Source organism: Lampris incognitus, chromosome 1 (genome assembly GCF_029633865.1).
Source record: "Lampris incognitus isolate fLamInc1 chromosome 1, fLamInc1.hap2, whole genome shotgun sequence".
NCBI lineage: Eukaryota > Metazoa > Chordata > Actinopteri > Lampriformes > Lampridae > Lampris > Lampris incognitus.
Window position 1 is genome coordinate 51,590,221 of NC_079211.1, and position 27,390 is coordinate 51,617,610.

Sequence of the window (27,390 nt, forward strand, 5' to 3'; positions counted from 1 at the left end):
AGCCAGCGGGGGAGGGGCTAACGCGCTCGCTGGCTAGCCCGAGAAACTGTCAACGGGTCCGTCAGCCCCCCTCGACGCAGCGCTAACGTTAAACCTCCCTTCCAGCTACATGACTACGTTGTTCCTCTCAAAGTTATGAGTTATTTATTTCCAAGAGGCAAGTCGTCGTTTTCCACTCAGCGTTAGCTTGCGAGAAGAGGCCCCCGCTGGCTGCCCACAACGGACAGACATGGAGACCCGGGGGATCGAGGACATGTTCGACTTTCGTCGGTGAGTTATGCTAGCCAACGGCCGGCTAGCTAACTGGCTATCTGGCTAGCCGTCTGAGAAAAGTTAATTTCCCCTAACCCGTTTGAGCACGCCACATAAAGCCGGCGTTCATCGGCACGTAACATGTTGTTGTTTTTTTCTCTCTAATAAACAACATATCAGATAGTTTTCAGTAAAGTAAGCTAGCGTCGCTGTGTGCGCTGGGTGGCGGCGATGTTACCTGGCTAATGGGCTAGCCGCAAGGCTGCGTGCCGTAACGGTAAACAGCACGCTGGGTCTTTCACCAGCTAACTGGCTTGACTGGCCGTTACATTACGTTTGTGTTTGGGACGTGGATGAAGCGATCACGCATGGCTGACCAACCTTCACGCAACTAGGCTGAAGTCGCTCTCTAAAGGAGGTTGCACAATATCTGTGAATGTCGAAATTCTGTTTCCCAAGGTTGGGCATTTGACCGGCATGCATAGGCGCTGCGTGTGCGGTTTAATCAACCAGGTAACACTTAAGTATGGGGAACGTAGTCACCAGTAATTAGGTGCTCATTAGCATGCAAATGAGCAACATATTGGCTCTTAATTCGTCATTATTACGTACTCATTAATGCCTTATTCTGCATGGCCTTATTATACAACCAGTAAGCCATTAACTATGAGTTTTCCCTCTATAACCTCAGAATTATTGCTTATTAGTAGTACCATCTCAATATGCTTTGCTTAGTGTGGCCTTTATAAGGTGGTAGTACCACAAGAAGAGTTATTCTCCCTTACCAACACTTAATGAATATGGTCTGTTCTTACATAACAAAACACAAAACTACAAGTGTTCTAAGTGTTAAATTACTCTAAATTAAGTTGTTGTTACTTAGAATATGTTCCCCACACTAAAGTGACATCTTGATCATTACTAATTCACTAGTAATTAAGTTTTTTTATGTTCCCCACACTAAAGTGTTACCATAAACCACATTCCGAAGATATGAGAGTAGCGATTTACAGATCCAGTATTTACACTGATTCGCGACGATCGGATTGACATAGGAAATCAGAAGGTATCCATGATGTTAGTATGAGCCACGTCTGAGGTGTCGGATATCAAAACAGTTTGTCTGACATGGAGAGGTCTATCAGGTACACATGAGAATGGGTAACGGTGTTATCGTCTATCCCATAATCCTAAAGTTTAAAGAAGGAACCCCCCCTCCTCGTATTAGTTCTGGATAACAGAAAGGACGGGGTTTACCCACAGCAATCTTGGTATTTTGCAAGTATATTGGGAGCCTCGTTGGTTTGCCTTGCATCCATTCAGGTCACTGCTGTTTTCTCTCTCTTGACACGTTCTGCGTGACTAGGTAATATCAGTCTGTGTTTAAAATCCTCTTTGTCCACACTGTGCTTTCAATTTTACTATTTCAAACGTAACAAGAAGATAGAGATTTTGGAACTGTTAACGGTTCATCGTAAAATGCTCTGTCACATCATCAGCACTAAAGTTAATTCAAGTACTTTGCACCAGGTAAACATGGAAAGTTCAAAGTATGAGGGAAATTATGAATGGAGTCTAACATTAGCAAACAAATGTGTTGAGTTTATCTGCCGTTAAGAAAAAGACGCTTGGACAGATTCTCTTAGTCTTGCTGTTGGGGCGGGGGGGGGGGGTGATGATGATGGATTACATTTATATAGCGCTTTCTCTAGACACCCAGAGTGCTTCACATTGAAGAGGAGAAACTCACCTCAACCACCACCAATGTGTAGCACCACCTGGGTGATGCACGGCAGCCATTTTGCACCAGAACGCTCACCACCCATCGGCTTGAGGTGGAGAGAGAGGATTCATTGAGCCAATTACACGGGGGGATGATTAGGTGGTCAGATGGAGAGAGCCAGGTTGGGAACCCCTACTATTGGTGATAAGTGCAATGGCATCTTTAAGGACCACAGTGAGTGAGGACCTCTGTTTAACGTCTCGCATCTCCTACAGCAGTGTCCCCATCACTGCACTGGGGCATTGGGATTTTTTTTTCTTTTCTTATTAGTGCCAGATGGAAGACTGCCTCCTACTGGCCCACCAATGCCCCTTCCAGCAACAACTCAAGTTTTCCCAGAAAGTCTCCTTTACTAGCCAAGCCCATACCTTCTTAGCTTCTGTCATTCGGCAGAGCTAGGGTACATGTTGGTATGGCTGCCAGCAACTTGTGCAACAACATCAAACATGTTTAATGGTTATCATGGTCATTTTACATTTAATGGAAATAATGTAATGCCAGCTGCACAGCAGAGAACAGGAAGGACTTGGCCTGGGTGGTAAAGACAGCACAGAGGATTGTGGGAGCTGTGCTCCTGGACCTGGATGCTGTGTATGCTGGCCGCCTATAGAGGACAGCCAGCAACATCAGCAAAGACACAACACACCCGGGTCACTGTCTGTTTTTTCTCTTGCCATCGGGGAAAAGATACCGCACCGTCAAAACCCAGACTAACAGGCTGAGGAACAGCTTCTTCCCCGGAGCTGTAGCCTCCATCCCACCCCCCAGCCCCCCCACACACACACACCTGCCTATAGCTACTGAGGACTAACTGGTACTAAAGCCGCTGCAGTATGGACAAATATGTGCAATAACCCCATGCACTATTTTGAACTTTAAAAGCTGCTGCTATCTTTTATTGTCTCATCATCATTTTTGCTACCTCACTTATTTTTACTAAATGTTGTTTGTCCTTGTTTTTTTCTTGTTTTTTAATCATTTACTTGTCTAGTGCTGCTGGTCTGAGAGTCAGCAAATGAACTTTCCTTGTATGCACACAATGACCATAAAGTGTCTTATCTTGCGTGCTGCAGTCCCACAGTGATAATGTCTAAGAGGTTAATGGTTATTGGTAATGATCATTTCATAATGTGGCCTCGCTAATGAAGTGTCTTAATCACCAGTTGATATAGAGGACAGTTTAAAATGGTCCAGATAATACACCAAAATAAGAACAAGTGTTAGGTTATTGGGCTGCATGAATTGGCATGAATCTGATCAGTGGGTAGGGATGGGTACCGAAACCCGGTATTAAATGCGTACCAGTGCTAAATTATGAAAGAACGTATTATTTCAACAAGTCCTTTGCATGTAAGGACGGAAACACAAGCGGTCTTTATTCATTTGTTTTGTGTTTTTTGCTTAAAAAAAATAACACAAAGAAGCGATAAGAGTACCGTCAAGTACTGGCTCGGTAAGCAGTATCAGTAAGAGTAGTAGTACCGTTAAAATCTTAACGATACCCACCCCTGGGAATGGGGACGAGTCACAGCTCCACCGCTAAAAGATTTTTGTCGTTTTCAGGACCTGTGAAATTTGTGTCAACAGTAGAATCACTTTTTTTTGTCTATTGTCCTTTTTTTTTTCTGCACAGGGTTCCGAAAGATGGACTTGTTCTTCTGCTTCTGCTCCTCTACTCTCCCATCGGCTTGTGCTTGATGCTGCTGCGAGTTTTCATCGGCGTTCATGTGTTCTTAGTCAGTTGTGCGCTTCCAGAAAGTTTTGTTAGACGGTAAGTATAAAGAGTTAGTGTGTTTTTTAGGGCAGTGCTTTTATTTTTATTGTCTCCATCTTTAATCTTTATTAACCTTAATTATTAATAATTTTTGTTACTAATTGTTATTGATTATTTATTATCATTAATTATTTATTAATATGTAATTTGTTAATATATATTTGGTAAATATATATTTACGCTGGTTACAGCAAAGGACCTAATACAGCTGTTATAACTGTTATTAGTTCGGTTCAAGTTTTTGACAAAATTCAAGTATTCTCCAAAAATATTAGAAATATACTTAATGCAGTGTTAAGTTAAGAAGTGACATCTTCAGTCTAAACTGACTGCAGGCATCCCCCCCCCCCGATAAACAACACAGTACAAATACAGCTGCCCCACGACCGAAACCAACGACCAGTTTCATACGCAAACATGGGTGTGACCACTAACTAGAGTTTCGATGGCCACGTGTACTATTCACAGAGGGTTGGGGAATAGTTGCAATCACAGCATTGTAAGATGATGACAGATGCACTCTTAGCCCCCCCCCCCCGGTTAAGGGGTGGTCGTTCCCTCTTCACATAGATGGCTTCTTTGACTCCCCGTTCAAACCAGCGTTCCTCCTTGTCAAGGATGTGCACATCCTCATCCTTGAAAGAGTGGCCAGTGGTCTGTAGATGGTGTAGACTGTAGATGGTGTAGACTGTGGGGTCCTGGCCTGACGTGTTACCTCTCCTGTGTTGTGCCATCCTCTTGGCCAGCGTCTGTTTGGTTTCCCCAATGTACAAGTCACAGCAATCCTCCTGGCACTTAACAGTGTACACTATATTGCTCTGTTTGTGCCGGGGGACCCGATCCTTGGGGTGGACCAATTTCTGGTGCAGCATGTTTTGGGATTTGAAAGCATTTGAGACATGGTGTTTGGAAAATACGTGACTCAGCTGTTCTGACACTCCCACCACTTAGGGAATCACCACTGGTTTACACTGAGACAGCTGTTGTCCTTCTCCTCTCTTCGATTGGCTGGTGCACTGTTGGCATTTCCTGCTTTGACAAACGCCCAGTTAGGATAACCACACTTAACCAGGGCCTGTTTAATGTGGGGTTTCTCCCCTTCCCCGGCCGCTGTGTCGGTGGGGACGTGGTCAGCTCGGTGGTACAGAGTGCTGATGACTCCTAGTTTGTGCTCCAGTGGATGATGAGAGTCAAACCTTAAGTACTGATCAGTATGTGTTGGTTTACAGTAAACATCAACAATCGAATGTCCCCCATCACCAATTGCAATTGCACAGTGTAAGAAGGCTAAACTGTCATGTTCCCCATCCTCCTGGTGAACTTGATGTGGTGTCCACAGAGTTAATGTGGTCGGTGAAATGTGCTACATCCTGAGATTTAATTTTAACCCAGGTGTCGTCCACAAATCTGAGCCAATGGCTAGGTGGTGTCCCTGGATAGGACTTCACAGCCTCTTTTCCACTTCCTCCATATACAAGTTGGCCACTACAGGTGAGTCTGGGGAACCCATAGCGCCCCCATGCCTCTGCCTATAGTACTGCCCCCTGTATATGAAGTACGTGGCCTGAAGACACAGCTTCAGGACCGGACACACTTGGTCAGTGTTAAGGGTGGTCCTATTGCTAAAGGTGGCTTCATCTTGTAATTTCATACGGACTCCCTCCACTGCTTCATCAACAGGAACGCACGTGAAGAGACTTAACATCATAAGAGACCATTGTTTCATCCCCCTCCATAATGATGTCCCTCACCTTGTCCACAGAATCCACAGTGTTCTGAATGTGGTGTTCATTATTGCCTACCAGTGGGTTAAGAATAGATGCCAGAAACTTACAGATGTTACAGCTCACTGAGTTAATCATACTAACAACAGGCGGTGGTGGCGCATCCTGTTTATGTATCTCAGGTAAACCATACAGACTAGGTGTAGCGCCCCCTGGGTATAATCTGTGGTACAAACTTGTGTCAGTAGTATTGTCCTGTTCTAACAGCTTCAGACAATCTGTCACCTTTTTCTTGTAACTGCTGCCTGGATCTCGTTTCAGGGGCTCATAAGTATTCATGTCGCTGAGTCATGTCATGACTTTCTCATTTAGTCCATCTGGTTTAACACTGGTTTAACACTGGTTTAATGAGCATGCATCAACATGAAAGATTACGTTAATGACATTTTTAACGGAAAAATAAGTGCTGGAGGAATTATCAGCTAGATCATCAATACTGCCAGGAAACTATTGAATATATCAGTCACATAATTATTTTGTTAATAATAGTGGCGGGGTCTCAGCTTCCAGCTGTAGTTGGTAGATGCTCTGCTATTTAAGCTGTGAACTCCCACTGAGCAGATGCCGGTGAATAGCTGCCTAATGTGTTCTATAATGTGATATATAAATGCAGTGCTGTGAAAAAGTATTTGTCCCTTTCCTGATTTCTTTGATTTTTTTCCTTTTTTTTTTTTTTCTTTTTTGTTTTTGTTTGATTTTCACCCGCTTTTTCTCCCCAATTGTACCTGACCAATTACCCCACTCTTCCCGAGCCGTCCCAGTCACTGCGCCACCGCCTCTGCCGATCCGGGGAGGGCTGCAGACTACCACACGCCTCCTCCGATACACGTGGAGTCGCCACACAGGCCCCACAGTCCCCCGCCCCCCGAACAGGCGCCCCAGCTGACCAGAGGAGGCGCTTGTGCAGTGACCAGGACACACACCCACATCCGGCTTCTCAACTGCAGACACAGCCGATTGTGTCTGTAGGGACGCCCGACCAAGCAAGAGGTAACACGAGGGATTCGAACCAGCGATCCCCGTGCCCGGACGCCTCAATTTCCTGTTTTCGCATATTTGTTACACTGGTTTCAGATCCATCCATCCATTATCTCAACCGCTTATCCTGCTCTCAGGGTCGCGGGGATGCCGGAACCCATTCCAGCAGTCATTGGGAGGCAGGCGGGGAGACACTCTGGACAGGCCGCCGGGCCATCACAGGGCCCACACACACACACACACACACACACACACACACACCCACACCCATTCATTCCCAGGGACAATTTAGTATGGCCGATTCACCTGACCTACATGTCTTTGGACTTTGGACTGTGGGAGGAAACCGGAGCCCCCGGAGGAAACCCACACAGACACGTGGAGAACATGCAAACTCCACACAGAGGACGACCCGGGACGACCCACCAAGGTTGGACTACCCCAGGGCTCGAACCCAGGACCTTCTTGCTGTGAGGCAACCATGCTAACCACTGCACCACCGTGCCGCCCCTGGTTTCAGATTTTCATACAAAATGTAATACAGGACAAAGAGAACCTGATTAAACACAAAATACAGTTTTTAATTGATCGTCTCATTTATTCATGGAAAAAAGTTATCCAACACCCATTTTACCCATGTGAACAAGTAATTGCCCCCTGAACTGAATTACTGGTTGCGTCAACTTTCGCAGCAACAGCTACAACCAAACACTTCCTATAACTGGAGCTCAGTCTTTCCTGTGGAGGAATTTTGGCCTGCTCTTCTCTACAAAATTGCTGCAGTTAGGCGACATTGGATGGTTTTTGAGCATGATCTGCTGGTTTAAGATCCTGCCAAAGAATCTCGATGAGGTTCAAGTCAGGACTTTGACTAGGCCACTCAAAAACCTTAATTTTTTTTTCTTTTGAGTCATTCTGAGGTAGACTTACATTGGTGTTTTGGATCATTATCCCGCTGCATAACCCAATTACGCTTCAGATCACAGATTGATGACCTGACATTCTCCTTCAGAATTTTCTGGTCGAGAGCAGAATTCATGTTTTCTTTGCTGACGGCAAGTCTTCCAGGCCCAGACGTGGCAGAGTATCACCAGGCCACTATGTTTGTCTCCTGGTATGATGTTCTTATTGCGAAGTGTCGTTTGTTTTACCAGACATAAAGGGACCAGTGTCCTCCAGAAAGTGCCATTTTCGGCTCGTCTGTCCACAGCACATTATCCCAAAAGGCTTGTGCTTTTTTTTTGCATGTGTGGGACAACCATTGTTTCTCTTAGGTAGCAGTGATTTGCACTTTGCACCTCTCCCATGAAGTCCCAAATGTGCCCAGTGTCTTCTTTTCGAATCATGGACCATGTCCTTAGCTGAGGCTAGAAAGCCTGCTGTTCTTCAGACGTTCTTGTGTTGTGTTTTTTTGTGACTTTCTGGAGGAGAGATTGCTGCGCCCTCAGAGGAATTTTGGTAGGCTGGCCACTCCTGGGAAGATTCACCACTGTTCCGATTTTTACCCACTTTGAGACAATGGCTCTCTGTGGTTCGCTGGAGTCCCAGAGCCTTTTTTTTCTTCTTCAAGGCTTCCTGGTTAGCGAGGATTACCAGCACCATCAGGATGACATGCTTGCTGAACATGTCTCCACCTCCTCCTCCTGGGAGAAACAAGTCTCCCAGAGCCTCAGCAACGCCTTTTTAACCCTTTCCAGACTCATACCAAACAGTTTTTTTTTCTCGTCTCTTCCGGAATTTCTTGTGATGGTGATGTAGCGTGCTGCTTGTTGAGACCTTGTAGCCTACGTCACATTGTTGGTGAGGTTCTAGATAAGTCATTTTAAGAATCAATAGGGTTGACAGTAATCAAACTTGCGTGTCTGCTCTAATTGAATCCGGTGATAAATTACATTTGGGTAATTGGTTGATTAACTACGGGGGCAAGTAACTCAGGGGGCAATTGCTCTTTCACACAAGGTCATTTGGTGTTGGATAACCTTTTTCCTTAGATAAAATTTAAAAACTGAATTTTGGGGCGTCCGGGTAGCGTAGTGGTCTATTCCATTGCCTACTAACACGGGGATCTCCGGTTCGAATCCCCGTGTTACCTCCAGCTTGGCGGGCGCCCCTACAGACATTTGGCAGTGTCTGCGGGTGGGGAGCCGGATGTGGGTATGTGTCCTGCTTGCCACACTAGCTCCTCCTCTGGTCGGTCGGGCCACCTGTTCGGGGGGAGGGGGAACTGGGGGGAGTAGAGCGATCTCTCCCACGTGCTACGTCCCCTTGGCGAAACTCCTCACTGTCAGGTGAAAAGAAGCGGCTGGTGACTCCGCAGGAGACTCGTGGTAGTCTGCAGCCCTCCCCGGATCGGCAGAGGGGGTGGAGCAGTGACCAGGACTACTCAGTCATATATTACATTTTGCATGAAGATCTGAAACAACTGAGTGTGACAAATATGCAAAAACAGAGGAAATCAGAAAGGGAGCGAATACTTTTTCGTGGCACAGTGTAGAACATTTCAAACCACATCCACTTGTAAAGGATGTCCCTTCTGCAAGTATGATTTCCCTCTTAAGGCTCTAAAGGTTTGACTTATGAGCTGTCAAATATCACCTGATGGTGGCTGCAGATGGCTGTTATTTTCCAGAGAGCTCAACCTAGTTGAATAAATCCTGGCTATGATGACGTCTCGTTCCACAACCAAACAGTGCCTCAAACCAACCACTCACTTATTCTCTCTTGTTTTTTTTTCTTCTAGATGTATTGTAAGAATCATGTGCTCAGTCCTGGGGATGCACGTAAGACAGAAAAACCCTCGCTCAAGAGACAAAAATACCAAGTGGTACATCTGCAATCATGTGACAGAGTTTGACCACAACATCATCAACCTCCTGACACCATGCAACACTGTGAGTAACCAGCTGTTTTAATTCATATTTAACGTTGCAGCTGTTGTGTCGGCTTTAAAGTAAGATGCGTTAATCTGTCTCTAACCCCTCTGCTTCTGGACTTTTATCAGTCCCTGCCTGTGCATCATGAAGTATTACGAACTGTGATATTCTGACAAGCCAAGGTAGAACATATGCAATTATAGAGGGTGTGTGGTGTCAGAGCCATGTGAGGAACACAGTGGAATTGGAATTTATTTACTTTACTACTTTATTGATCCCCGTGGGGAAATTCTTCCTCTGCATTTAACCCATCCTAGCCATGTAGCTAGGAGCGGTGGGCAGCTGTCGTGCAGTGCCTGGGGACCAACTCCAGTTCATCTTGCCATGCCTGTCAGGGGCACAGACAGGAGTATCAACCCTAACATGCATGTCTTTTTGATGGTGGGGGAAACCGGAGCACCTGTAGAAAACCCACCTCAGACACAGAAAGGACCTGGGATGACCCCCCCCCCCCCCCCCCAGGTTGGACAATCCCGGGGTTCAAACCTAGGACCTTCTTGCTGTGAGGCGACAGCGCTAACCACTGCACCACCGTGCCGCCAAATCGGATAGTTTATTCAGGGTGGCACGGTGGCGCAGTGCTTAGCGTAGTCGCCTCACAGCAAGAAGGTCCTGGGTTCGAGCCCCGGGATAGTCCAACCTTGGGGGTCATCCTGGGGCGTCCTCTGTGGAGTTTGCATGTTCTCCCCGTGTCTGCCTGGGTTTCCTCTCACAGTCCAAAGACATGTAGGTCAGGTGAATCGGCCGTACTAAATTGTCCCTAGGTGTGAATGTGTGTGTGTGTGAGTGAGTGAATGTGTGTGTGAGTGATGGCCTGGCGGCCTGTCCAGGGTGTCTCCCCGCCTGCCACCCAATGACTGCTTGGATAGGCTACAGCATCCCCACGACCCTGAGAGCAGGATCAGCGGTTGAGATAATGGATGGATGGATAGTTTATTCAAAAGTAGATTGCTCAGTTAGACCTCTAAAGCCGCTTGTTCTCTTATTAAGACCAGTAGTCTGACTGGTGGAACTTGCCCCCCCCCCCCCCCAGCAGCCGTCGGTGGTGTATATGTGTAGGTATCTCATGATTTATGTGGTGTATGTCGTAGAAAAGAGAGTCCTCGCTGTATACGAGCACCCGGTATTTTATGACATATCCTGCAAAGAATGCTGGGATATAACTCTAACCCCAATTCCAAAAAAGTTGGGACAGTATGAAAAATGCTAATAAAAACAAAGGAGTGATTTGTAAATTGTATTCCCCCTGTACTATATTGAAAACACAATATTTTATGTTTTATCTTGTGAATCATTTTCTTTTCTTTTTTATTTAAAAATACACAGATTTCAAACCTGATGACTGCAACCCACTTCAAAAAGTTGGTAAAGTCAAGTGTTTACCCCTGTGTGACATCACCGTGTCTTTTAATAACACTTATTAAGGGTTTGGGCACTGACGACACCAGTTGGTTAAGTTTAGCAAGCAGAATTTCCCCCCATTCATCCTTCACCTGTACAAGGTATTTTTCGCTACATAATACACCACACATTCTTAATGGGAGACAGGTCGGGACTGTAGGCAAGCCACTCTAGCACCCGCGCTCTCTGCCTACACAGCCGTGCACTTGTAATTCTGCTGTACAATGCAGAGACATCCCTGGAAAAGACGGCGTCAGGATGGCAACATATGCTGCTCCAGAATTTGTACATATTTTCTGCCTTAAAGGTGCCCTCACAGATGTGCAAGTTACCCATGCCGTGGGCACTGACACACCTTCATACCATGACAGACGCTGGATTCTGGACCTGATGCTGATAACAGCTGGGACGGTTCTTTCCTTTTTGGCCCAGAGAACATGACGTCTTATTTTTTCCAGAAATTATCTGAAATGTTGACTCATTAGACTGCAAGACACGATTTCGCCATGCTACTTTTCATGTCAGACCGAGCCCAAAGAAGTGGGCAGCGCTTCTGGACAGTGTTAATGTATGGCTTCTACTCTGCATAGTAAAGCCTTAACCTGCGGCTGTGGATGCAGCAGTGAATGGTGTTGACTGACTGACCAAGGTTTACAGAAGTATTCCCGAGCCCATGTCATGTTATACATTACAGATGCGTAACGGTTTTTAAGACCGCGACATCTGAGGGATTGGAGATCACGCGCATTCAGAAGTGGCTTTCGGCCTTACCCTTTACCGAAAGAGATTTGACCGGTTTCCTTGGATCTTTTAATTGTATTGTGCACGGTAGAGGGTGAAATGCCAAGTCCTAATGATTTGTCTTTGGGGAACGTTGTTCTTAAAGTGCCGGCTTATTCGCTGACGCATCTGTTGGTAAATTGGCGAGCCTCAAGTTATCCTTGCTTTTGAAGGACTCTGCCCTTTTTTTGGAGGCTCCTTATGTATATACTATAAGAGGATTGCATCACCTGTTTAACATCTCCTGGTCACATCACCGGAGGTAACACGTGTCTGTTTTTGTTTTAATGCAAGTCAAAGTAAATTTACAAATCACTCCTTTTTGTTTGTATTCGCAAAGTTCATACTTTCCCAACTTTTTTGGAATTCGGGTTGTAGAAATAACTTGGCGTGGCAAAAGAAAGCGGCGTACCTAATCAGGAACTATCTGATTTGTTTGAGAGTCAAACTGATGGCAGGAAACCAAAAAAAGTAATTTGGGAATGCATCCTCGATCCATATCCCCTGGGCCATCTGATACTATTCTCCCAGTTTGTGGTGCTTCAGATAATCACTTAGCCCTGTTTATCTCGTTCTCCAGTGTCTTCTCCAATTCAGGAATGTGATAACAGATGTTGGCTAAGACCACCAAAATCGGGTGCAAAATGGGAGAAAAATAAAATTCAGCGATGTAACAAGTGGTTTATTGATAGTGAATAGACTTTCTAATATTAAAATAGGCCCAAATAATCTCATTATTATTATTATATGCACATTTTTCATTTTTCTTCTTTTTTTAACATTGCTAGATTGCCTTGTATCAAGGCAGCAGTGGTGTTTGGTCATAGGGGGACGGAAAGTTGTCACACAAGTTGAAAACCAACACATCTGTACCCTCGGTCGGACACAAAACTCCCTGCTCTGCAGAGTGTTGGAGCTTTTTGCATGTGGTTTACGACTCTCGATAAAAGATGAATGCATTTGGTGATTTGGTGGAAACGTGGCTTAACTGCGAAATTGCTGTTTCTTCACATTCTCCTTACCAAAAATAAACAAACCAAAACACCTTCTGATTGTTGTGGCTCTGTCTCCCCCTATTCATTAGCCACAGTTGGAGGGTTCCACGGGCTTTGTGTGTTGGGCCAGAGGCTTCATGGAAATGCATTCAGCATCAGGTCAGGGAGTTGTAGGGGAGTCTCTTCAGCAGTATTGCTCCACTGAAGGCACCACACCTCTGCTTCTGTTTCCTGAAGAGGACACCACGAATGGCCGAGCTGGTTTGCTCAAGTTCAGGTTGGTCCCACTATTCTTACTCAAAGGAAATTAGACTTAGTTTGGATACTTTTGTTTTAGCCCTATGGTCTGGAACAGTATGACTAATATTCTTTAGCCGAAACCACTTTAAAGCTGCTGCAGGTAAATTTGGTTAGGTGAGCAATTTTCACAAAACACCCTTCAAAAAATCTAGTCCTCGTTCTGCTTCCATTCTTCCCTCCTGTAACCCCTCCCTCCAAACCAGCTTCAGGTGCTTAAATGAGTATGCCCATTGCAGCTGGTAAAATTCGTATTGTCGTTGATGATGAAGATGAAGTGTTTACAAAGATAGTTATTTCCAAGGCACCAGTCCCACCTTGTGTGGTGACCTCTGTCCAAAAGCCATATTAATGTCATGAAGACAGCAAAATGTATCAGTTGTTAGTCCATGCATGTAAAAAAAATAAAATCTCAGCATATCTTCTAGTTAAACCAATATTGTTGCTATGAAGAACTGTTTTACTTACTGGTGAAATATGTATAAAGATTGTTATTTCCAAATTACTGGGCGGTCCTGCATCACATGTCATGACTGAGATACGAACACCTTAGCTGTGATTGATTGTTTCATTTGGACGGAATGGATTTTTTTTGCGAATCCAGCCCCAAGAGCAGCCAGAGAGACTAGATAGTATTTTTCACATGTAATTTACTTGATGGATACCTGTCAGTATACAATGGGAATTTCACTAACTATGACAAAATTGGGTTATAGTGGGGTGCATAAATTTGGGTACCCCTGGTCAAAATGCCTTTTTACAATTAATATCTAAGTGAACAGAATCTAACCTGAAATCTAAATGGTACCAAGGTAAACATGACACATTTCTTCAAATTTTAAAGCAAGATCAATTTTTGTTTTAATTTTTTGGGGGGGGATTTTTTTCCCCCCAATTGTATCCGGCAAATTACCCCACCCTTCCAAGCCGTCCCAGTCACTGCTCCACCCCCTCTGCCAATCTGGGGAGAGCTGCAGACTACCACATGCCTCCTCCGATACATGTGGAGTCACCGGCCACTTCTTTTCACCTGACAGTGAGGAGTTTCGCCAGGGGGACGTAGCGTGTGGGAGGATCATGCTATTCCCCCAGTTTCCCCCCCACCCCCGAACAGGTGCCCTGACCGACCAGAGGAGACGCTAGTGCAGCGACAAGGACGCATACCCACATTCGGCTTCCCACCCACAGACATGGCCAATTGTGTTTGTAGGACGTCTGCCCAAGCCGGAGGCAACACGGGGATTTCAGCTGGCAATCCCCATGGTAGGCAACAAGACCGCCACGCCACCCGGACGCCCCTTTTTTATTTCGATTATGGATAGTTTCAAAATAATAACATGGAAAAAGGCCCTGTGCAAAAGTTTGGAAACCTGTCAGTTGGTACTTGCAAGCCATTAGTTTCCTGAGGAGGAGTTACAAAGCTAAGACTCTTCCAATTCTTGCTTTTGGAATTCTTCCCCATTCTTCCTGACAGAACCTCTCTAGCTCAGAAATTTTCTGTAGCCGCCTTGCATGCATGGCATGTTTGAGAGTATTCCACAGATTTTCAATAATATTCAAGTCTTAAGACTGTGGTGGCCATTCCAAAACCTTCATCCATCTTTTCCTGAAGGTACTTCATGGTTGGTTTTGAGTTATGCTTTGCATCATTGTCTTACTGGAATATCCAACCTCTCTTCAACTTCAGTGTCTAGACTGACCTCTGAATTTTAGCCTCTAGAATTTCCTGATTTTTGGTGGAATCCATTCTTCCTTCCACCAACAAAATATTTCTTGTGCCATCAGATGCCACACAACCCCAAAGCATAATGGATCCACCTCCATGCGTAACATTTGGAAAGCGAACGATGTTCGTTTCAACAAATGCTTCACCCTTTTTTCTCCAAACTTGCCTTTTTTGGTTGTGGCCAAAAGTTCCATTTTGGTTTCGTCAGTCCAAAGCACGTTGTTCCAAAAAGGCTTCGGGCTTCTCAAGGTTTTCTTTTGCATACTTCAGACACTTAATTTTGTGTTGAGGTCGTAGGAAGGGCTTCTTCCTGGTAACTTTACCATGTTGGTCTTTGCTGCTTAAAGCATGTTGTATTGTCCTGTGAACAACTAGACCTGTGTCTGCTACTCTTTATTTATTCATTAAGCTCTTTTGCAGTGATGTGTGGGTTCTTCTGAGCATTTCTCACCAGATCTTGGGCCATTTTATCTGAAAATTTTTCTCGGTCTTTCAGACCTTGCCTTGACTTCACCTGTTCTATTTATCTTCCATTTTCTGATTTACATTTCTGAAAGTGGAAATATGTAGTTTGAAAAACAGGAGCTTTTTGTGGCCTTCTTGTTGGTGGAGGTGAACTGTCTTGAGTCTGACATTCTTGGACAACTGTTTAGATGAACCCATGGTTGTTAACAGCAGACAGAATAGCAACCGCAGTGGGATACTTTAGAAGGCATGGAGGTACTTCAGAATCAGTAGTTAAGCCCTGGAATTATATTCATACGAATTATTGAAGCCCTAACAAGTAATATATATATATATATATATATATATATATATATAATTATGATATTATAATAATAACATAGTCTTAGCAATTATCTCTTTAGAAAGTGACAAACAGTAATCCTAAAAGGGTTTCCAAGCTTTTGCACAGGACCCCTTTCCTTTTTTGTCATTTAAAAACGGTGAAAATTTAAAATAAAAAATAATTTTGCTTTAAAATTTGCAGAAAGGTCTCATGTTTAACTTGGTACCATTTACAGTTCAGATTTGCTTTTGATCACTGAGAGATTAAATGTAACAGACATTAAAACCAGGGGTGCCCAAATTTTGTACTGTATAAGAAAGTTGCCTACAGCAGCTTCAACATAAGCAAAGGCCAATGAAGGAAGACTCCTACCCATGTCATTAAACATGTTGAATTTTGATCTGCCTCTCTCAATTTAAAAAAAAAAGGCTACATAATGATTTTTCTATTTGAGTATTTATGTCAATGTGAAGAATTCACAAGCAGACCACATGGACATACATGCCTTTACCTCTCATTCATTTTGTTCTATATTAAAGACAAGTAAGATCTTGTGTTCCATAGGTATTTAACTGAGGATATATGCTTCAGTGTTTCACCCTCAGACTTTGGATATGAATTGATGGCAGAATATGAGTTTTGAAATATTTCCAACCGAGGTGAAAGAGCTTAAAAGGGGGGAAAGTGAGTTCCACCTACGTACCTTTTCGTTACCTGCAGGATTATTCATTGTTTGAACGACTATTGGGCGACATGGTGGCGCAGTGGTAAGCGCAGTCACCTCACAGCAAGAAGGTCCTGGGTTCGAGCCCCGGGGTATTCCAAACTTTGGGGTCATCCTGGGTCATCCTCTGTGTGGAATTTGCATGTTCTCCCCGTGTCTGCGTGGGTTTCCTCCAGGTGCTCCGGTTTCCTCCCACAGTACAAAGACATGCATGTCAGGTGAATCAGCCATGCAAATTGTCCATAGATGTGAATTTGTGGGCCCTGTGACGGCCTGGTGGCTTGTCCAGGGTGTCTCCCCGCCGCCCAATGACTGCTGGGATAGGCTTCAGCATCCCCGCGACCCTGAGAGCAGGATAAGTGCTTTGGATAATGGATGGATGGATGATTGTATTGAACAGTAAACTTACTACACCCCATCTTGCATATTCTTATGTAAAAGTTCATATTGGGTAAACAAGTTATCTTGTGATATCTGGGTTAAAATTTTCAAAAACTCACTCGACTGCAAAAATTACAGTTGAGATCTAATTTGTGTCTTTGATAGTGTTCCATTGCCTCTCAACTATTCAGAAGCGGTAGATTTGGCTTAAAATTACACTAGTATGCATTACATAGCTAGTTTAATGAATACAAGTAAACATAGATGTCAATCAAACAACCAAGCACAAATGATCCCTGTGCTGCAGAGCTTCAAGGTACTATAGATGAGTTACTCAGAAGTTCTTCCCCCCACTAATTTCCCCTTTGAACCTGATGTGGAGATGAGCAAGGAAACACAGTTGCTAAATGTAAATGTATCCATCTCCATCTGTGATCTCCGTAATAAAGCACCAAGTGTAGCCACATCTGAAAGTCACCCAACGAAGCGATGAAAACGACGAGGCTGGGAGGAGACCAAGTGTCTGGTGATGTTCGTGTCCCAGACTACTACATATCTGAATTAAGATCTGGTTATCTTGGAATTTTTGCAGCGTTGCTCCTCCCAGCCTCCTCCCACCAGATCAAGTATCTGGTGATGTTAGTGTCCGAGACTACTACTTATCTGAATTATCATCTGGTTATGTTGGAATTTTTGCAGCGTTGTTTCTTGTGACTGGAAGGGAAATCATTTGCATCCCCAGACTGTTATGGGAGCATCAAGGTGGACATAATATGAGAGTCTCCTACGTTTGTGGTGATTTGGCGTCATGTGGCAGTTTCATCGTGGTAGGTGCTGTGTGACCTCAGTAGACGTCTTTACAGTCTACTTTCCTCTAACTCGGCGTGCCTTCTCAACAGTCATTTGGTTCTTCAGACCGTAGTCTTCAGTCAATGCATCATTTCATAACCAAAGTACAGAACCAAAACATCAGTAAGTTACTAGCCTGAAATGCTAATGTGTTGACTAGTTTTTTTCCTCACCCTTACTTTATTCTTGTAAAAATCCTGCCTATGTTTTGTGTTTATTCAAACATGTCACAGTTTGCATTAAAAACATTTCATAGTGTTTTTGATATAAAATATTATCTGGAGTGGAGTATGTTTTATTGATTCCTTAAATACAGTCATGATGGCCTTGGTATAAAGTTCAATCGCAGATATTTCATGTAGCTACGTTGGCCTTAAGGTCCTGCATCCTCTGTATACAGGGGACTTTACAAGCCTTGACTTATTTGATGGGAAGACCAGGTCTTGTTTATGATGTCATTTCCTGTTTTATGGTCAGCTTGACTATGTTTCTCCTCTTCCTGTATGTGTTATTTATTTTTTAGTACATACAGCCTATTGAGGGACATGATTGTTGGCTGTCTTGTGCTTTATATATGTTGTGTTACAACCCTTGAGGGAGCTAATGTGCTGAAGCGCAAGGACGCGCTTCCCGGAGGAAGGGAGTACTGTAACGTGCACAGGCTAACGGGTCGGACCCTTTAGTCGGACTGGTTAACATAGTCGCCGTGGTGCGGGAGATCCGGGTTCGTGTCCTGGCTGCGGTGGTTCCTGGGCTGCTCCCCGAATCCCCTACATGGGGCTCCCTCACGCCTCTACATAGGTGCACGCTCTTCTGATGGCCTCACAGTCTCACCATCCCACTTCTGACACCCATGTAGCGAATTCGGGAACCTTTAGTCGACAGGTTAACGTAGTCGCCCCTGGTGCAGTAGACCCGGGTTCGCGTCCCGGCTGCAGCGGTTCCCGGCTGCCCCTCAAATTCACTACATTGGTGTCAGAAGTGGGATGGTGAGCCCGTGAGGCCATTGGAAGTTTGTGCACCCAGAGGCGTGAGGGAGCTGGTATGCTGAAGCGCGGGAATGTGCTTCCTGAAGGAGGGGGGGGGGTGTAGTGTAATGATCATGGATGAGTAGACTCGCTAGTCCTTGGCTAATGGGTTGGACCCTTCAGTCGACTGGTCAACGTAGTCGCCTGTGGTGCGTGACACCCGGGTTCGCGTCCCGGCCACGGTGGTTCCGGGGCTGCCCCCCGAATTCACTAAATATGATACAGCCTAATTTAGGGAAGTGATTGTTGTGTGCCTTCCTGTCCTGTGTCTGTGTCTATATTGTGTATATGTTATGGATGTTTGGCACCAGGTGTCGGATGGTTAGGCATCTTGTCTGCTGAAGTGGTATGTTTATGCTGTCTCTGTCAGAACTAGACGAAGGCTTGGGGATGAAACATTGGTCTGTTAGATATCGCTGCATCTAGAAGTGGAGTGTGTGACTCTTTTCTGTCTTCTGATATAAAATCTAACATTATTTAGCATGGTTGGGACTCATCACCTGACAATACTTTATTTCCCCTTTCTAGTTCCTTGCCTTTCTCATTGACTGATTCCATCCAGCCCATGGCCCTGAGGGTGACCAGACCGTTGCTCGCTCTGGTAATGTTGTGTACTTTAAACCACACTGAACTTGAAATTGAACCAGACTCACATTTCAAAATAACATACAATTAATGTACTTGTCACATACACACACACACACACACACACACACACACACACACACACACACACACACCCCATATCTCCTCTCTCAGTCTGGGTAGCGTGGCGGTCTATTCCATTGCCTACCAACACGGGGCTCGCCGGTTCGAATCCCCGTATTACTTCCGGCTTGGTCGGGCGTCCTTGCAGACCCAATTGGCCGTGTCTGCAGGTGGGAAGCCGGATGTGGGTATGTGTCCTGGTCGCCGTACTAGTGCCTACTCTAGTCGGTCGGGGCGCCTTTTCGGGGGGTCGGAGGAACTGGGGTCAATAGCGTGATCTTCCCATGCGCTACGTCCCCCTGGCGAAACTCGTCACTGTCAGGTGAAAAGAAGCAGCTGGTGACTCCACACGTATCGGAGGAGGCGTGTGGTAGTCTGCAGCCCTCCCCCGGATCAGCAGAGGGGGTGGAGGAACAACCAGGACGGCTCAGAGAGCGGGGTGATTGGCCAGGTACAGTTTGGGAGAAAAGGGGGCGGGGAATGTACCAAAGATGGATAAACAAGTCACTCTTCTTAACTGAAACATGAAAATTAGTTTTAGGTCTGATCTGGCAGCTGATGGACTGTAGGGCACATGGCCGAGTCAGAACACCACTGAGTTTTTTCCCTTCTTTTGTCTAAAGAACACACCAGAGTCCAGCTGGCTGACCGAACTCTTGTGGACATTTTTTGCTCCATGTACAGTGTATCATGTAAGGTACTAAATAATTTATGTCATTATTTCCATTAGCAAATGATTTTCAACTTTTGAAGTAATATTTAGTTGTTGTATAATACAAATGTATATTGTAGGATTAGTCTGGGCAGCACGGTGGCACAGTTGTTAGCACGGTCGCCTCACAGCAAGAAGGTCCTGGGTTCGAGCCCCGGGGTATCCAACCTTGGGGGTCATCCTCTGTGTGGCGTTTGCATGTTCTCCCCGTGTCTGTGTGGGTTTCCTCCGGGTGCTCCGGTTTCCTCCCACAGTCCAAAGACATGTAGGTCAGGTGAATCGGCTGTGCTAAATTGCCCATAGGTGTGAATGTGTGCGCCCTGTGATGGCCTGGCGGCCTGTCCAGGGTGTCTCCCCACCTGCTGCCTAATGACTGCTGGGATAGGCTCCAGCATCCCTGTTACCCTGACAGCAGGATGAGCGGTTTGGATGATGGATGGAATGAGTGTGTACCTAGACTGTTCTCTCTTAGAACTTCTTTTTAACAAAGTGATTTACTTGAAAATGAGCAGCTAATATGAGTAGTAGTGTTTTCCTTAAAGTACCTTCACCTGTAACTTGATCTTAGTAATACTGACAGTCCTGGGCTCATCTGAGGTTTAGTTTGCCAGAATGTTAACGTTGGTTACATACCCCAGGAGTTTTGCTGTTTGAGCAACATTTAAATATACTTAGTGACAACTAGAAATTCTTAAAATCTCCGTTGCTCAAAAATGTATTAGGGTAACCTTTATTTGTCCTTGTCTGTCCTAGCTGGCTCCCCCCGGTGTCTAGACAAGATGGCGAGTCTGTGCAAGAGTTTGCCAACAAAGTCCAGGAGGTAAAATTAATGTTTGTTTGCTAACACTTTTGAACATTACTGTTGAACCAAAAATATTTACATGTGGGGCGTCCGGGTCACGTGGCGGTCTATTCCGTTGCCTACCACCACGGAGATCGTCGGTTCAAATCCCCGTGTTACTTCTGGCTTGGTCGGGCGTCCCTACAGACACAATTGGCTGTGTCTGCAGGTGGGAAGCCAGATGTGGGTGTGTGTCCTGGTCGCTGCACTAGCGCCTCCTCTGGTCGTTCAGGGCGCCTGTTCAGGGGGGAGGGGGAACTGGGGGGGATAGCGTGATCCTTACATGTGCTATGTCCCCCTGGTGAAACTGTCAGGAGAAAAAAAGCGGCTGGCAATTCCAAATGTATCGGAGGAGGCATGTGGTAGTCTGCAGCCCTCCCTGGATCAGCAGAGGAGGTGGAGCAGCGGCCGGGTTGGCTCAGAAAAGTGGGGCAATTGGCCAGGTACAATTGGGGAGAAAAGGGGGGGGGTTTAATTGTCCAGTGGTATTTTTCTTCGCTTGGTATTTCCTGAAGAGGTCATATGTGGTAGTATTCCCCCTTTTTGGCTGATTATTTTGATTTGATTTTACGATTCAAAAACAGTTATGACGTGAATGTGATTATTCTGTACTGCCAGTCGTCGAGGGTACCGTCCACTTCTCCCCCCTAACAACATGTAGATGTAGATATGTCGATTGCAAAAGAATTGTAACCTGGCTATTATAACCACTTCATTTTCTTTTTTTTGACAATTACAAAAATCTATTTTAGTTAAAGTCAGTAAAATTAGATCAATACTGAATCTGCTGAGACAGAAAAATTTAACTATGGTTTGAGTGCGAGAACCACCGCTTCAAAATGAGTCTGAAGACCTGAACTAAAGTTCGGCCTAGCTTGTGTGTGCAGGTTTCTGTGCAGCTGTCCTCTATGCTATTATTATTGACTGCCTCCATTTTCAGCTCGTGGCCTGTGAGCTCGGCCTGGTCTCCACCAAGATAACTAAAGCAGATAAAGCCGAGCACGTCAAAAGGAAACGACACGTGACGCCACAAACCTCTACAGGTAACCCTGAGATCTGATGATGTCACGGCATCTGCAACACTTGGGGGTTTGTCATCATTGGGGTACCATGACGTGTGCCTTTTTATGCATTATGCATGCACACGTGTTTGTCACTGTGTGTTTGTGTGTGTGTGGGGGGGTGGGGGGTAAAGATGAAAATTCAATGGCAGTTTAATGTGTACATGCACTCTCTCTTCAAACCTAGGTGTCAGAGCCAGCTCCATTTCCCTTAGTTTCAGGGTGCAAAACTCCGGGGCGGAGGACTACAGGATTATTAGGATGGCCCAGCAAGTGAAGGACGTGCTGCCCGACGTCCCTCTGAATGTCATTACACGGGATCTAGGTAGGTCTGTGGTAAATTTGCCTGACTTTCACACAAAGGTCACACCGGTAGCCTGCTCCATTTGTACGTATAGAAATGTCATCGAATAACCAACGGCTTTTGCCTTTTTGTTATCCTCTCCATTTTAAAACTGGTCATTATAACCCCAACCCCCACCACACAAGTATTTTCTGTAGTTACCATCACTGTCCTCTCCATCTTTATATCCCTTTATATCCTTTATACATGGACACCTCCATCACTGTCCTCTACATCTACACCCCTTTATATCCTTTATACATGGACACCTCCATCACTGTCCTCTCCATCTACACCCCTTTATATCCTTCATACATGGACACCTCTATCACTGTCCTCTACATCTTCACCTCTTTATATCCTTTATACATGGACACCTCCATCACTGTCCTCTCCATCTACACCCCTTTATATCCTTTATACGTGGACACCTCCATCACTGTCCTCTACATCTACACCCCTTTATATCCTTTATACATGGACATCTCCATCACTGTCCTCTATATCGACACCCTTTTTACACTTTTTATAAATGTACGTGGATGGAGATGGGCAGAAAAGGAGTGCTCGCATGCTCTTTAAAGCAACAATAGATTGGTTCCTTTTAAAAAGTTGAACCATGCCTGTCTCAGAATGTGTTGTAGTATAAAAAAATATATACAAGGTTGTTTTACAATCTGTGTATACCCTGTGTTTGTATTCGCCCTTTGTAGTAAAAACCAATTGTGTTGACACCACCATAACAAATCTGCTGGAGAACTCGGATGACTCTCCATCAGAAGCAGCTGGGGCAGCAGCATTTGGTCCTTCCAGGAGTTCCTCCTCCTTTTCATCTGGTTCCCTCCCAGCTGTCAAGGTCTGATGTTTGCAGATTTGTGTCTTAGCTTGTTCACCTAGACAAGAATACACTGTTATCCAGTTGAAACGTTAATGCAGACATGCCGTGTGTGTGGATGGATGGAAGGAAGTTAAACCTACTTACATTAAATCTGATACAACTCAAGGGTTTTTTAAAGTCCCAACAAAACCTTTATATTTTTAAACTAATCTGACCTTGAGTTAGTTAAAACTCTCCTAGCTTGATCACTAGGATCTCTAGGATCAAGTGATCCTAGAAATCACTCCCGTATATCCAAAGCTGTAAAAGAAAAGTGAGAGTTTTCTTTGTAAACCGTCATACTTAAACATGTCTGGAAAATGGACCGACCTAGAAATATGAGAACTTTTTTTTAGTCCACACAGAGCATGACATCAATAAGCAGCTGTATAACAGCCTCCAGGAATGCAGAAATGTTAGTACGATAAATAAAAATATCATCGGCGTAATATATGAGCAGAGACGGAGGCAGAAGGCCCCATCATGTCATATGTGAGCAAACACTGGCTGTAATTCCTGCAGACAGAAGCTGTATGTGTGAACAGGGGAATTCATCGGCATTGCTGAAAAAATCATTCCAACAGAGAATGTCAGAGAATTGGTGAAGTTTCAGGCAGATGGCGGGCAGGTTAAATCTAATTTATTTTAAGATTTTCTGCTCGCAGTCATCTGAAAACTTTCTAACTTGTCCATGCAGTAAAAAAAAAGGATTCAAATAATTATTTTCAACAAACAACAGTATATGCCATACAGTGGAACCCACCGGAGGAGGGATAATATAGTCGACCAAACGGGGCCTGGAGAGAGAGAGGGAGAGAGAGAAAGGGAGAGCCTGCAGGGTGTTAGGCAACCGACAGCCACATGTAGAGAGAGAGAGAGAGAGAGAGAGAGAGAGAGAGAGAGAGAGAGAGGGTTATCAAAGGATGTTGAAAGGTTTTGTTGATCGATACTCATGGGGATGACCTCCAGTTCACCAATAGGTTGTTTGTACTCATTCATTCATTCATTCATTCATTCATTCATTCATTCATTCATTCATTCATTCATTCATTCATTCATCTTCAGCCGCTTCTTCGGGGTTGGGTCACGGCGGCAGCAAGCTAAGTAGGGCACTCCAGATGTCCCTCTCCCCAGCAACGTCCTCCAGCTCCTCCTGGGGGATCCCAAGGCGTTCCCAGGCCAGATTGGACATTTAGTCCTTCCAGCGAGTTCCGGGTCTACCCCGGGGTCTCCTCCCAGTTGGCCGTGCCCGGTAAACCTCCAAAGGAAGGCGCCCAGGAGGCATCCTAATCAGATGCCCGAACCACCTCAACTGGCCCCTTTCGACCCGAAGGAGCAGTGGCTCTACTCCGCGCTCCCTCCGGATGTCCGAGCTCCTCACCCTATCTCTAAGGCCGAGCCCAGACACCCTACGGAGGAAACTCATTTCAGCCACTTGTATCCACGATCTCACCCTTTCGGTCACTACCCAAAGCTCATGACCATAGGTGAGGGTTGGAACGAAGACTGACTAGTAGATTGAGAGCTTTGCCTTCCGGCTCAGCTCCCTCTTCACCACAACAGTCCGGTACAACGTCCGCATTACTGCTGATGCTGCATCAATCCGCCTGTCAGTCTCCCGCTCCATCCTACCCTCACTCGTGAACAAGACCCCGAGGTGTTGTTTGTACTCATGGTACCACAACACATTTATAGTTACAAATAGTACAAGTGTTATTTTACTGTGTTTCAAAAATTAAAGATTGAACATAGTTTTACAGCAGTTTATTAAATGTAATGTTATCTTTGGAAAAAATAAAGTGTGAAGTTTTGTGTTAGTCACCATTCCCATCTCCTGGCCTGTTTATCACATGGGCCACAATTTACTGTTAATGTATCGTTTTTCGTTTATTTTGTTTGTCATTTTACTCCGTGGACCTGTTAGAAAGTTTCCAGATGACTGCAAGCAGAAAAATCCCCGGAATAGCCCGAAAGAGCCCATTTTTATCCCATAACCCACTCACAGGGCCTCTATAGTCTCTAGCTGAGTGTGTGTTACACAAAACTTCTACTATTTCTGTGACTACAAATGTGTGTTTGCCATACCCAGAGTACCAAACAACCTAGTGGTGACCTCGAGGTCCATCCCCACGCGTGTCAAACAAACGGATCCTTCAACAACCTGTTGACGCCAGTCCCATCACGCTGACTGTTTTTTCCTTGCACTGGCGGGCTCGACTACACCTGGTTTAACTCTGTGTGTGTGTGTGTGTGTGTGTGTGTGTGTGTGTGTGTGTGTGTGTGTATTTAATATCATTATGAACTGTCCAAAAAACTCTTACAAATCCACTCTTGTCATCCACAGCCTGCTACCACATCGTTTGGGAAGTCGCCGGTTGACAGACACTTGTCTCTGCAGGAGAGGAAAGAAGCATTGTATAATTTTGCTAGAAGGTGATTTTTTTTGTGTCTTCTTCCCTCCATTACTTGCCTTGTCTGATCCTGAAGTGAAATTGTTTTTTAGTGAAATTATGGCGTGGTACTGTTTTGTGTTGAGCTGCGGATTGGAGAATGTTTCTTTCAAATCTCAAATTTCAAATATTACATTTATCCAGATGATGTCACTACTTGGTTCTCTTAGTTTCCAACACAGTTGGTGAAATCTGTAAATGAGGGCATCTGGGTAGCGTGGCAGTCTATTCCGTTGCCTACCAACACGGGGATCGCCGGTTCGAATCCCCATGTTACCTCCAGCTTGGTCAGGCGTCCCTACAGACACAATTGGCCATGTCTGCTGGTGGGAAGCCGGATGTGGGTATGTGTCCCGGTCGCCGCACTTAACACCTCCTGTGGTCTGCCGGGGCGCCTGTTTGGGGCTGGGGGGATAGCATGAGCCTCCCACGCGCTACGTCCCTCTGGTGAAACTGTCAGGTGAAAGGAAGCGGCTGGCCACTCCACATGTATCGGAGGAGGCATGTGGTAGTCTGCAGCCCTCCCTGGATCAGCAGAGGGGGTGGAGCAGTGACCAGGAAGGCTCGGAAGAGTGGGGTAATTGGCCGGATACAATTGGAGAGAAAAGGGGGGGGGACCCATATAGCCATATTTAGTGTTGACTTCTAAACTTCAGCCCTTCGTGATCTTGCGACTACCTTCACTACCACCACTAACTTCTCATTTCTTCTTTTCTCATCCAGACGCTATATCGAAAAACACGGACTGGAGTAGAACGATAGTCGTTGAATACACCACGGGTCAAGCCATTACTCAACCTCTGTTGGAAAGGAAAACATTAAACTTGCATCGCTGTCAGATTCAAATGGTGAATTCATATTTTGTTAACAGGTTTGTTGAAAACAGATTTTGTTGATCACAAACGCTGTGGACAGTTCTCTGAACACGTGTGAGTCCATGGGATGGTGAATATGCATGTTAAATTCATCATTCTGGTGACGACATAATTTTGATAACAAATTTGTATTATGATCCACTGATTGTGAATCATCTATTTATTTTTATAATGTCCGGAGCCCTTGATGACAATAAAGCTGAGCTTGATCTTGCTTTTAAGAAAACATCGAAATTAATTTGTTCTAATTTTTACTGCAGAGTTTTTTTTTTGTTTTTTTTTATAAGATGCTGTAGAAGGAAAAGTTAGGATTATGTAGTTTGACACAGCTTTCATTAAGCTGGTGTCATTTTAGTGCAGCTCCATTCAACACAAGCCTGCCAGCAGAGGGAGCCCGTGAGCACGTTGCTATAAGTGTGACTGAGAAATTATCTATGTTGCTGTCTCATCCCCTAACCTATCTTGAGAACATTGTTTGAGATCTTGGCTCGTGTCTCTGACTTTTTTAGAGACATATCTTCGTCCACAAATCACGACTGAACAGTTGAGAGCTGTGCAAGTACCATAACTGCAAGTCAACTTGCCATAAATGTATTTTTAAATGCGCCGATGCCAGGATGTGAACAAACTGTCCGCCAGTTGCAGGACTGAGTAGGAACACGTTCGTATTTTGACGCCGGGGGTGAAGGATAAGGACCCCCACAGAGCAGCAAATTTCGGGCCTGGCTTGGCAGACTGCATGTACCAAGTCTCCTGATCCAGGTGATGCAAACCTGCTGAGTTGAAACATTTCAAGGGTATGTCAGTTTAGATGCTGCAGAGCTGCCAGATGGGGAAGATGTTATTATTACATGCAGGGGGGGGGGATGCTTGATCAAGTGACCTACAGTCAATCTGAAACTTAAAAGTGGTTTTTGAAAATGCAACTGGTCAATTTTATTTTCATTCTCGGATAACTTATGCAGATTACATACATATATAAGCTTAAAGAAGATAAAATGTGTGTTGTATGGTATCCTTTAATGTGAAGGCAAGGGAGGGGGTAGGT

The 27,390-nt window shown here is 45.0% G+C and overlaps 1 protein-coding gene across 1 annotated transcript; it reads left to right on the top strand.

Annotated features, from left to right (window-relative positions):
* aup1 (AUP1 lipid droplet regulating VLDL assembly factor) lies at positions 1 to 26,563 on the top strand. The gene is made up of 12 exons (XM_056287380.1): positions 1 to 270; positions 3,669 to 3,806; positions 9,312 to 9,462; positions 12,770 to 12,957; positions 19,004 to 19,076; positions 19,807 to 19,880; positions 20,649 to 20,715; positions 21,677 to 21,779; positions 21,985 to 22,122; positions 22,854 to 22,996; positions 25,362 to 25,450; positions 26,191 to 26,563. Exons 1-12 carry the CDS (start codon positions 230 to 232, stop codon positions 26,219 to 26,221), a joined length of 1,236 nt encoding a protein of 411 aa, XP_056143355.1. The 5' UTR covers positions 1 to 229; the 3' UTR covers positions 26,222 to 26,563.
* Positions 26,564 to 27,390: the final 827 nt, after the last annotated feature.